This window comes from Cervus elaphus, chromosome 15 (assembly GCF_910594005.1).
Source record: "Cervus elaphus chromosome 15, mCerEla1.1, whole genome shotgun sequence".
Classification (NCBI taxonomy): Eukaryota; Metazoa; Chordata; class Mammalia; order Artiodactyla; family Cervidae; genus Cervus; species Cervus elaphus.
In genome coordinates this window covers 43112964-43126025 of record NC_057829.1, presented here as the reverse complement: position 1 = coordinate 43126025, position 13062 = coordinate 43112964, and the positions used below count along the sequence as shown (strand labels likewise).

The 13062-nt window shown below is 40.9% G+C and overlaps 1 protein-coding gene across 2 annotated transcripts in view; it reads left to right on the top strand.

Annotated features, from left to right (window-relative positions):
- Positions 1–13062, top strand: part of ERCC6 (ERCC excision repair 6, chromatin remodeling factor) — a 72373-nt gene that overhangs the window by 49474 nt on the left and 9837 nt on the right. For both annotated transcript variants that reach the window (XM_043925712.1, XM_043925713.1), the window contains exons 9-17: positions 2045–2215; positions 2718–2894; positions 6142–6258; positions 7326–7421; positions 10578–10793; positions 11259–11369; positions 11750–11869; positions 12420–12514; positions 12879–13024. In XM_043925712.1, the coding sequence (XP_043781647.1) occupies positions 2045–2215; positions 2718–2894; positions 6142–6258; positions 7326–7421; positions 10578–10793; positions 11259–11369; positions 11750–11869; positions 12420–12514; positions 12879–13024 (1249 nt within the window). The remainder of the gene's footprint in view (positions 1–2044; positions 2216–2717; positions 2895–6141; positions 6259–7325; positions 7422–10577; positions 10794–11258; positions 11370–11749; positions 11870–12419; positions 12515–12878; positions 13025–13062) is intronic.

The window sequence follows — 13062 nt, the reverse complement described above, 5'->3', positions numbered from 1 at the left end:
ACATGACTTAGTGACTGAACAGCAGCACCAGCTATTATCAGTAAATGGGCTTACATCTTTTGCAAATGTACTTTAGCCTGTTTTCTGTCATGGTAAAGAATTAAACAGTATTCATTACCTATGTACACCCCATTCTAGCCTTGGATAAGGGATTTTTTTTTAAGTACACTCTTATTTTTCTCCTGTTCTCACTCTTGGTTGTTAACTTGGACTTGCAGTAATGCAAAAATAGATTCTTTATATATATATATATATATATATATATATATATTATATTCTTTCTTAACAGTTTCATTAGTATTTAAAACAATATTTTAATGTTTAATTACTGTTGTAATAATTTAAGATTGGTAAGTATATTACATGTAATCTTCCCTTAAAAATATTTTCTTTCGTAGTTAAGTAAGAGGCAGTGTTGCCTAATACTTAGTTAATACTAGCTGTGGAGTTGGCTTCTTTTTTACACTCAAATCCTGCTCCACCACTTCCCAGCTCTGTGACCTGATAATGTTATTTACTCTCTCTAAGCCACAGTTCTGTCATCTGTAAGTTGGGGTTAGTAAGGACCCTGTCCTTTCTCAGAGGTGCTGTGAGCCCCCCGTCCGTGCTGAGCCTCGGGTGGGGCGCTCTGCTGTCTGCTCCAGTGCAGAGTGTGGAGTCCTCAGCCCCCTGCTCCCACCAGGCAAAGGGACTACGTTCTTATAGTAACAGCACCCCTGCACCCGCTGGATGTGGCATGCCATTGCTAGGCCATCTCCTGCTAGTTTATTTTTTGTCCTTGCCTGTCTAAAGGTAGAATTTATTTTTTTCTGGCAAGCATGACTGCTAATTTGGATCAGTGCAGAATTCCAGAGTCTTTGCTTTCTTCTTAGAATTATGGAAAGATTTTCCCTTTGCTCTCTGACATTTTTAGTGTTGCAGAAAAGATAGTCAACACAGGTAGAGTCCTTTTCTTCTGAAGGGAATCTTTTTAAAAAAATCTGTTTTGTTTTAATTAGAAGCTACAGCATTTCTCTTGTCTTTATTTTTGGAATTCAGATATCTAGTTGGTATATGTCTAGGTGTATGGCTTTTTCATTGTGTCCGCCTGGCACTCAGGAGTGTCTTGCTCCGTGGACTCCAGGCTCTTCTCAGAATTTTTTGGTATCATTTTAAAAAATCACTTCTTTTAATCCCTTGTACTCTGTCCTCCTTGAATTCATGTTACACATCATTAGAGCCCCTGGATTTGTCCTTCTTGTCGCCTTGACTTTTCCTTCCTTTTCTTGCTTTTGTTTTAAAATAATAAATCATTTTTCATCTACCTTGTTTTAAGTTTAATATGAAAGTGAAAAGTGAAAGTGAAGTTGCTCAGTCATGTCCGACTCTTTGTGACCCCATGGATGGTAGCCTGCCAGACCCCTCCATCCATGGGATTATCCAGGCAAGAATACTGGAGTGGTTTGCCATTTCCTTTTCCAGGAGATCTTCCCAACCCAGGGATTGAACCCAGGTCTCCCGCACTGTGGGCAGACTCTTTATTGTCTGAGCCACCAGGGAAGCCCAGTTTAAAGTGGAAGGACGTTTAATACGGATTAACACAAAGGGTATTTTTAAAAAATAAAATTTGGGCAATTTACATGTTACATCTTTTTCTGGTTTTCTTTGACTCTCTTCCCCCACAATAGTGAAATATTATCAGCATTTACAACTTACAGATTAATGAAACATAAAGTAGATTTCCAGTGTGATAATACATAACTAGGTTGTATGTATTACGTTTATGTTTATGTATATATTTATAAAGTGCCTTATATTGTATCATGGTTGAAAGGTTGATTTTAAGAGTCATGCTTGGGATGGGAAGGGGAGGGAGGCTTAAGAAGGAGGGGATATGTGTGTGTGTGTATATATATATAAAATTATGGCTGATTCACATTGTGCGGCAGAAACCAACACAACATGTAAAACAATTATCCTCTAATTAAAAAAAAAAGAATTGAAAAAACAGTCATGTTCATTTAACTTATTTAAAACTGGCTTTGCCATTTTGTCATTGTTTTAGGAGAAACTAGTTCGAGACATTGCTCATTGTCACGGGATTTTGATCACTTCTTACTCCTACATTCGACTGATGCAAGATGATATTAGCAGGCATGACTGGCACTATGTGATCTTGGATGAGGGACACAAAATTCGAAATCCAAATGCTGCCATCACCCTTGCTTGCAAACAGGTGTGACCTCTTATAACAAGGGGGTTTCCAGGTGGATAATGTTTCATTGAGAATAAACTCTCTGCTTTTAATAACACACTTAGGGATTCTTTCCTTGTGCTTTTGCATAAGGAGTTTGAAATACATGTTTTGCCTTAATGCTGAACACTTTTTGTTCTTACCCTTAATCATGTTTTCTCAGATTCTAATTGTTGATATTACTGAATGTGTCTTGTACAGATCAGTTGTTAGAATATAACCACATCCAACTCTAGTCCATAGTCTTCAACTTGAACAATAAGAAAAATTCTTCCATATATATACATTATCTATGTATGTATATTTTTTATCTATGTGTAATTGAAGAATTGAAGTTGCATAAAATGTCTACATTTTAGAGGAGACCAAAATGATATGTAGTTGTGTTAAATGACAGGATTGCATGGGAGTGTTTTTGGGTAGGGTTGGTGATCATATGTTAAAAGGTGAATTTAATAGAAAAGTCCTTTCTTTACGGTAATAGTTTCGCACGCCTCATCGCATCATCCTGTCTGGCTCACCAATGCAGAATAACCTCCGAGAACTGTGGTCTCTCTTTGACTTCATCTTCCCTGGAAAGCTGGGTACATTGCCTGTGTTCATGGAGCAGTTCTCAGTCCCCATCACCATGGGGGGTTATTCAAACGCCTCCCCGGTACAGGTAATGTATTGGCCAGGTAACACTTCTGGCATTTTATACTTAAAACAGTCCTACTAAATACTATACTTTGTAGCCAAGTCTTTCACAATGTAAGGTGAATGGCCCAGCTTATAAAAATCACAAAGTTATTTTTGCTCAAAAGCACATAACTTTCCAGATGAGTTTTTAAAAAATCATGTAAAATATTCAAGAGCAGTCAGAATTATGAGACAAGAGTGAATTCGTTCTAGACAGCATATAATCGTGCAAATTGGAGTAGTGCATCTTATAAAGTAGTGTAAAAGCTTAGAAAAGGGGAAACCAGGAAAGATTTCAGAAGACATATATCCTTTAACCTGATTCTGGGAAAACAGGCTGGAAAGAGTGGCACATTCTAGGTTAGAGCAGCCATATGCATCAGCTACTCTGTATGGCCACGGGCAATGAAGAGACATGCTCGACTCAACTGGAGATGCTTGTGGGGGAGTGGCAGGAAAGCTGGGGATTCTGGCAGTGGGGTCTTGAAGGGAGGCCGAAACGCTTAGGGAAAAGCCACTGAAGGTGTCTGAGCAGGAGGCTGGGAACAGCTGTGCTCGGAGGGTTACTCAGGCTGCAGGTAGTTGTGGGAGGGAGGAGGGAGGCTGGCTTTGAGGGACCTGCCGGAGTTGTTGGGAGTGAGGGTGAGGAGAGCCTGGACCTGGTTGTGGGTGGTGATCCTGAGAAAAGAAGGTGGAGAGCAAGAGTCCTGGGTGGTGTTTTTTTGACAGAACAAACAGGATGTGGAGGTGGATAAGAAAACTGATAAAGGAAATTGGGTGGGGGGAGACTGGACAAGCTTGCTGCAGCTTACCTCTGAGGTTTCAGGCCTGGGTGACTGATAGAGTGGGATTGTCACACACAGAAACATCGGGAGGAAAGGCCAACTGGAGGGCAGTTTGTGACATTTGGGGGCAAGGTCCCTGCACAGCCCTCAGGCTGGGCTTGTACCTGCCAGGTTATAACAGAAATAAAGCCTGCCACCAAAAGAGGTGGTCACATATTTTGAAATATTAAAACTAGAAAAAGGATATTAGATCTTTAAAATTGGAGGACTATCAAAAACCAATTTAATACCTTTAAAATTTTGAGATTAAATGAGTTTTGATCTTCAGTTAACTTTTATCAGAGCTCTCTTCTTCCATTGAGTCCCCGTTATCCTTTAGGTATCCTGATTTTTGTTTTTTTTCCTAACTTTTTATTTTGGGATAATTTCAAACTTAAGAGAAAGTTACAATAATTGTAAAAAGAACCCCTGTATACTCTTTACCCAGATTCCCTGGTTTTTAGCATTTTGCTGACATTTTGCCATATTTGCTTTTCTTTCCTTCCCACCCTCTCCCCTACCTCTCACACATGCACACAAAGTTTTTCTTCTTTTTTTCTGAATCATGTATGTAAGTTGCAGACACTATACCCCTTTCCTCTACATCCTTCAGTTGTATTTACTAAGAACAGAGATGTCTTACATAACCGTCTAACATCCACATCAGGAGACAGTCTGTAGCAGTGATGTAATTCTGTTATTTAATCTGTATGTCATTTACATTGTGTCAGTTGTTCCATTGATTCCCATGTCTCTTCAGTTTCCTTTCATCTGACACAGTTCCTCTAAGCTTTCTTTTGCCTGCATGACCTGACATTTTTGAAGACTACAGGCTTGTTATTTTGTGGAGTGTGCCTTACCTTGGGTTTGTCTTTCCGTTCTTCATGATTGGAATCAGGTTACACATTATTGGCAAGAATATCCCAGAAATGACGTTTCTTAGTGTTCCATTCTTCAATACTTTGAGATGATGTAAATATAGTGTTGTTTCTTACTTGAAGTCTTTGTTTCAGAAATTTGTGCACTTGTCTTTTTTCCTTTTTTAGATTGTAAAGTCCTTGGGAGCAAGGGTGTTGCTATTATTTGCTTCTTTTTTTTTAAGACCATCAGTTCAGTTCAGTTGATCAGTCGTGTCCGACTCTTTGTGACCCCATGGACTGCAACGTGCCAGGCTTCCCTTTCCATCACCAACTCCTGGAGCTTGCTCAAACTCATGTCCATCGAGTCGGTGATGCCATAGTTGCCATTCTTGGGTAGCTCAGATGGTAAACAACTCACCTACCAATGCAGGAGACATAAGAGAAACAGGTTCGATCCCTGGGTTGGGAAGATCCTTTGGAGGAGGGTATGGTAACCCACTCCAGTATTCTTGCCTGCAGAATTCCATGGACAGAGGAGCCTGCGGGTACAATCCATAGGGTTTCTAAGAGTTGGACATGACTGAATCGATTTAGCACACATACAGACATGAGTGAGGTGTTCTTAGGATATTTGGAAGTGTTTTCTTTTCTACCATGTTAATTTTTTAACATGAATTTTTCTGTATTAATATATTATGGTCAAGCTCTTTTTTTTTATTCATTTTGCCAGTAACTTAAGTTTAAGCTTTGGTTGGAGATTTTCTTGTTCCATTAACTAGTATATAGTAGGTTGTTAAGCCTATTTAGACTTTTTTAAATATCAATAATTTATTGAATTCTTTGTTTGCCTTTAAGTAAATTGCAGGGGGAGTGGTTTCCTGTGCTGTGGGTCTTTGTTTTTCTCTGGACAGTTAATACCCATCTCATGTGGCCGTGCTCCATTACAGAGCCATATGCTGCATTTTAGGCTGGAGTGACCTTTCATTTCTGGGATCATAGGGCTTTCTTTGAATTTATGCTCCGAATCTCCTGTGGGCAGTAATCTCTGCTTATTATCTGCTGTTTCCCTTGCTGCGGCGTTTCCCTAGAGTTAGCGTTTGATCTTCAGTTTTGTGAAGTAGCAGCCCCTTTGTGGCCATTGGAGAATATAAGATTATAAACTGAGATTTGTTTGAAAGCAGTTTTTTCCCTGCGGGGGGTGGGTGGGGTGGGGTCAAGCACTAAATAAATCTCTACTTTAGGGTTTAAATATATAACAGTAATTAAATGGAGGGGGAAGAGGGCACAAAATTACCTGGTTGCTCTTTTGTATATTTTTGGTTAATGAGTTTTTTTTTTGTTGTTTGTTTTTACTGATCATCTTATGAAAGATATTGCACCCTGGAATGTATGGAACTTAAAATTTTCCAAACCATTTTCCAATAGTTTTGTACAACCATCGATCATTCTTTTTTTAAAAAGAATTTAAACTTCAGAATCAATTGTGAGGTAAGAGCAAATGCATTCCTTAGACAGGGTAATTGTTTCCCCTTTTCTCTTATTAAAGGTTAAAACTGCTTATAAGTGTGCGTGCGTCTTACGAGATACCATAAATCCATACTTACTGCGGAGAATGAAGTCAGATGTCAAAATGAGCCTTTCTTTGCCAGATAAAAACGAACAGGTCTGTAAAACCAGGAATTATCAAAACATTCCTAAAGCACAATGTACCTATCATTCTTTCTGCTTTTCACATATAGAATTGGTGAGGCTAACAGGTGTGGTTGCTGGTGCTATGGGGCAGGTGGGTCTACCGTATACACCTGCCTGTGACATGTGAGCCTTCTGGACTCAGGAATGACTAGAAGGCAAGAAGAGGTGGTCACTGTGCATATTCTTTCAGGGAGTTTTTCCCCTTGGATTTTGGAGCATCTAAGGCATGGAGCACTGACCTGATGAGGATGAGTAGGTTTTTGGATCTAGTACAAAGATGGAAGGGTTGTCCTGGACCTCACGAAGGGGCCTGTTCTGAAAATAAAGGAAAATAACCACATGTGGCAGATGAAGAAGTATTGATCGATTATTTTTGAGATTGATCAGGCCTGATAGCTTCAGTTTCTATTTTTGTTGTTTTTGTTGGATTTAAAAAAATTATTTTATTTAATTGGAGGATAATTTACAATATTGTGATGGTTTTTGCCATACATCAACATGAATCAGAGGTTGAGACAGAGGCAGCGGCGTGGAGTCGTAGGCGCAGTTGGCCGGCAGGGTAGGGGTTGTTGTCAGAGACCAGTCTGGTAATCTTGTGTGTGGCTTAGAACTCAGGAAAGGGGGTGCCAGGCAACGTTTTGGAGCCTGGTTGGACTTGCTGAAGTGAAGTCTGGGTGAGGGGCTTGCGAGCTGAGAGGGTCTGAGCCCTTGGGGGCTGGCATGGAGGAAGGGCTGTGAAACTGGTCCTGAACTTCCTTGGGAGCAGGAAGCCAGGCTTCAGAGACTCAGAGAAAGTGGGGTGGGGACCATGGGGCATGGGGATCACAAGGTGGATAGATGATGGAGATGGAGGGGCTGTGAAGGAGGGACCTGTTCATTGTTCAGCTCTAAGATGTATTTTTGCTTTGTTTTATTTTTAATAAGAGACACACTGTGAAGATTATATACATCATGCTTGTTTTGATTAGTTGATTTTGTTATTTTAGTATTTTGTACTGTTAAGTTTTTTTGTCTTTATTTTTTTTATTCTCCGTCTAGGTCTTGTTTTGCCGTCTTACAGATGAACAACATAAAGTCTACCAAAATTTCATTGATTCCAAAGAAGTTTACAGGATTCTCAATGGAGAGATGCAGGTCAGCCAAATAATATTAAGAGAAGCTGGAGAGAGAGAGCTGTGGACCCAGGGACATGGGGGAGGAAAGGGGACTAGTACTAGTCAGAGATTGACTAGTGTTACCGTCTTGAAAATGTTTGGGTGTGAACCTTTACTTCCTTTGAAGCCCTTCCAGAAGTAAGAGAACACAAGATTTGAGAATGCTGCCTTTTTATCTGTACTGCAGCACTGTTAACATTTGAACCCAGCACCATGTGGTCTAGTGGAAAAATGCACTAGACCACGGGGTCTGTGAACGGTGGGTCCTACAGGGATTGCCAGCCCTATGTAGAAAGTCTGGAGCAGCCCAGGGCTGCTGGGTGCATGGAGGAAGAATTATTATAATGCATTTTTGTATAAGTAATAGCATTTCAGTTATTGGCCATACTCAGCAATATATGTGTGTAAATGTCTCTTTATTAAGCCTACGTAGTAAGTTTATCATCAGCTTTAGTCAGAAGCTCCATGTAAACTCTTCAACTTCTTTGTGCTTCAGTATCTTAAAGTGTGAACTATATTTTATTTATTTGACATGTAAAATTCCTTAGTCTTTGGTTCGTCCTCGTTGGAGGCACAGCTGAGGAGCAGAGAATGCTCTGAAATTCACTGTCCTGCCCCTACATGGAGGCAGATGGAGATGAATATGGCTGACAAGGCTTCCTGTGTCCCATGATGTCCACATGTTTTTTCTTCCAGATCAAGTCATTTTTGTTCTTTTAACCATCTCTTAGTAGTTTATTTCATCTATCGTTGGCATCTTTAGGGGGTTTCTAAACCATTCACATTTATTCATCTCTCCTGTATGTCCCCTGACTTATCTTCACATGCCTCCAAATTGTGAAGCCTTAGGTGGGTAGGATCAGCACTGTCCAGTGCTGGATAGAGAATACAAGCTATGTGTGTGATTTTAAATTTTCTAATGGTCACATTAAAAAAGGTGAAAAGCATAACAGGTACAATCAGCTTTAATAAGATATTTTATTTAACCTGACATATCTAAAATATCATTTTAGTATGTAATCAAAAATTTTAAATTACTGACATATTTTACTCTTGTTTTTGTACTGAGTCTTCAGAATTGGGTGTTTTACATGGGTAGCACATCTTAGTTTGGACTTGCCACACTTCACGTGTTCAGTGGCCACACGTGGCTCATGACTGCTGTGTTGGACAGCAGAGATCTCAAGGAAGAAAGATCAGTTACAGATGACTCTGGGGAGTCCTGACGGTGTTCCTGCTTTGTTCAGATCGTGTGTTGTTTATCTGTTTACTAGTTAGAACAACCATACTCTCTGATTATTGCTCAATTTGTGGTTTATCTTTTCCACTTGAACTTTTATACCTGTGAGTGTGACTTGAGTCACGGGCCGAAAGCTGTAAAAGGTGCCTGCTTGCTTGTGGGTGGCCAGGTGGGCTCTCTCTCTCTGGGGCTCCTAAGCCCTCTGCCTTGTGAACCATCCCACACATTGTTTCCATCTGTGTATTTTCCATGTGGCATGTTTTCTGATATACTAATGTAAAAGTCAATGGAACTTCAAACCCCTGACTCACATAGTAAACTATAGAACTTCTAGTGAGGTACTTAGGAGTATAATATTTAAATGCATTTGCTAAGTTACATGGCAGATTTCCCTAAATTTTAGTCACTCCAGTTCAGTTCAGTCGCTCAGTCGTGTCCGACTCTTTGCGACCCCATGGACCACAGCACACCAGGCCTCCCTGTCCATCGCCAACTCCTGGAGTCTACCCAAACCCACGTCCATTGAGTTGGTGATGCCATCCAACCATCTCATCCTCTGTCCTCCCCTTGTCCTCCTGCCTTCAGTCTTTCCCAGCATCAGGGTCTTTTCAAATGAGTCAGCTCTTTGCATCAGGTGGCCAAAGTATTGGAGCTTCAGCTTCAACACTAGTCTTTCCAGTGAACACCTGGGACTGATCTCCTTTAGGATGGACTGGTTGGATCTCCTTGCAGTCCAAGGGACTCTCAAGAGTCTTTTCCAACACCACAGTTCAAAAGCGTCAACTCTTCAGTGCTCAGCTTTCTTTATAGTCCAATTCTCACATCCGTGCATGACTAGTGGAAAAACCATAGCCTTGACTAGATGGACCTTTGTTGAAAAAGTAATGTCTCTGTTTTTTAATATGCTATCTAGGTTAGTCATAACTTTCCTTTCAAGGAGTAAGCATCTTTTAATTTCATGGCTGCAGTCACTATCTGCAGTGATTTTGGAGCCCAAAAAAATAGTCAGCCACTGTTTCCACTGTTTCCCCATCTGTTTGCCATGAAGTGATGGGACCAGATGCCATGATCTTAGTTTTTTGAATGTTGAGCTTTAGGCCAACTTTTTCACTCTCCTCTTTCACTTTCATCAAGAGGCTTTTTAGTTCTTCACTTTCTGCCATAAGGGGTGGTGTCATCTGTATATCTGAGGTTATTGGTATTTCTCCCGGCAATCTTGATTCCAGCTTGTGCTTCTTCCAGCCCAGCGTTTCTCATGATGTACTCTGCATATAAGTCAAATAAGCAGGGTGACAATATATAGCCTTGATGTACTTCTTTTCCTATTTGGGACCCCTCAATCATGTCCAACTCCTTAAGACCCCATGGACTATAATCTGCCAGGCTCGTCTGTCCATGGAATTCTCCAGGCAAGAATACTGGAGTGAGTTGCTATTCCCTTCTCCAAGGGCTCTTGCTATAACCCAGAGACCTGGGATTGAACCCAGGTCTCCTGCATTGTAGGCAGATTGTTAACTATCTGAGCCACCAGGGAAGCCCAGATTTCCATTGAGAATGGGCATGATATTTCTTATTTATGTTTAAAATGTGAACCAGTTTTTTATATACTGTGAACCTTTTTTTCTAGAGGGAGAATCATCAGCAATTGAATATGACCCCAGTAGATATGTTTGGTCCAACAGGACTTTGTTTTTAGAGAACTTGCCCTGTCAGGAAAAGATGTATAAAGGTTCTTCCCATTCCTAATATGCTGTGATTGGGGAGAAAATTAAAAAGCTGATGAAGGATTACTTCTTAATCTGTATTATGTATTGAACAGCCTCCTTCCTTTCCTTCTTGAGTGAATATTATTTTACATGGGGTGATCTGAGTGGACATAATTCTTTTGTACCATAGATTTTCTCTGGACTTGTAGCCCTAAGAAAAATCTGCAATCACCCTGATCTCTTTTCTGGAGGCCCCAAGACTCTTAAAGGCATTCCAGACGAGGAACTAGGGGAAGATCAGTTTGGATACTGGAAACGTTCTGGGAAAATGATAGTTGTTGAGTCCTTGCTGAAAATATGGCACAAGCAGGGCCAACGAGTGTTGCTGTTTTCTCAGTCCAGACAGGTGCGTATACAAGCCTCATACAAGAAGCAAGTTGGTTCTTTATGACTTATAACCAATAATAAAAAAAAAAATGGGATATGGTTTAAAATGATTCCAAAGGCAAATCCACCCACTGATACTGAAGTGGCAAGCTGCAAAGCTCTTCAGGAGGTGGATCTTTATTTAGAGTTGGTGCCCAGAAGATGGCTTTTTTAAAAAGAGATCTTAATGCCATGTGATTTTGGGGTGCAGGTGAGTTTTGTCTGAACTCAGATGTCCTGCTTTTTACAAAATTTGTAAGGACAGTTTGGAAATACCAAAAATACTCTTGTAGTAGTTTTATTTATCCGCCTCTAACCAAGAAACCCCTTTTAATTTAAGCCTGTTGGGGAAGGTGTGATCCTGTTTATATGAGTGTCGCATACTCACTGGAGGCGTATCTTTGATTTTTAAACTCTTACATCCTCCACCCCTTCTCCCAAACAGATGTTAGACATCCTTGAAGTATTTCTCAGAGCCCAAAACTATTCCTATCTCAAGATGGATGGCACCACGGCGATAGCTTCCAGACAACCACTGATTACAAGATACAATGAGGTAACAAGTGAACAGAACCATGAAGTCACATGATGCCACTGTGCAGAGGGGATGGAAGGAGAGGTCTGCACCCACAGTGCCTACATCTGGGATTGGGCAGCTTTAACTAGATGCATTTCTGGGTTAATGGGATGTGTGTGTGTGTTTAAACAAAGAATGTGTATTCCTTTTTAAAAATCCAGTTTTCAAACATTGATAATATAATTGCTATGAAAAGCAGAAGCTGTGAGTTGGGATCTTGACTGACCAAAGGTCTCTACAGCATAATCCATTGCTTGTACTGCAACCAGGCTTCCATGTGTAGAACATGTGAAGGCTGAGGTGAACAGCTGTAACTGACTTTCCATGTGCATACCGAGTATCATATGTCTCACCTCTAGGACACATCCATATTTGTGTTTCTTCTGACCACTCGGGTGGGTGGCCTAGGAGTCAACCTGACGGGCGCAAACCGCGTCATCATCTATGATCCCGACTGGAACCCAAGCACAGACACGCAGGTCTGTTTATTTTCTTAAAGGACTGTGTTGGTGACATACTGTCTGATGGCTTACACTCAGGAGCATCCCCCCATGCCATGTTAGCCTCAGCGTAGAGCTCACATCCTGGCTGTGTCTTGTCTTCTGCTTGGAGGGAGGGTCTTCTCAGTTTACCCGTAGCATCCACACCAGACGTGGGTGAAGAGAGGACGTGGGAGGAAACTGACACCGTTGTTTTTCAGGTAGAGCTGGCTTGGTCTGTTTTGTCGCCTGCCCATTTGTCTTCCTTAACAGGCCTTGGGTGTATTTAGCCTCATTAGCCAAAGTTCTAATTTGGGGAGTGGAAGGAAGTGACTGGCTGTTAGTCAGCGCTTGTTGCTGAGAAGGGCCCTTGTTGAGCCACATTTCTCTGCTGTACCCTGGAGAAGGAAATGGCAACCCACTCCAGTATTCTTGCCTGGAAAATCCCATGGACAGAGGAGCCTGGTAGGCCACAGTCCGTGGGGTCGCAAAGAGTCGGACACGACTGAGCGACTTCACTTTCTTTTTTTCCCTTTTTTCTCTGCTATAGGCCCGGGAGCGAGCGTGGAGGATAGGCCAGAAGAAGCAGGTGACGGTGTATAGGCTTCTAACCGCAGGCACCATTGAAGAAAAGATTTACCACCGGTCAGTACACTCAGCTGCACCCCTTGACCAGAAGCTGCTTTCCAGGCTGTGGTGTGTAAGAGGGAGAGGCATGCCACCAGGTTTTGGAGCAGGGAATTTTTAAGGAGTATTACTCAAGAAATCTTGCCATCTCAGAGAAATAGTTGCTGTAATTTGAGAGAGAGATGTTTTTTTTTAAATAATTTCTCATATTTTTTGTTTCTCATTAAAATAAGCTTAGATGGCTTATTGTGTGTGCTTTTTTTTAAATGTCTTTGATGAATCTGATTGTTTTTAACCTTATTAATAAACAGTTGCTATAAGTTTAGAATCCTAAGGTGCAGCCAAACATTGTTTCATACCAGCTTAATTTTTATCTTTTTAGACAAATCTTCAAGCAGTTTTTGACAAATAGAGTGCTAAAAGATCCAAAGCAAAGACGATTTTTCAAGTCCAATGATCTTTATGAGCTGTTTACTCTGAGTAGTCCTGATACATCCCAGAGCACTGAAACAAGTGCTATTTTTGCAGGTATTCCGTGCAATAATTTAACTTAAAGTAATGAAATA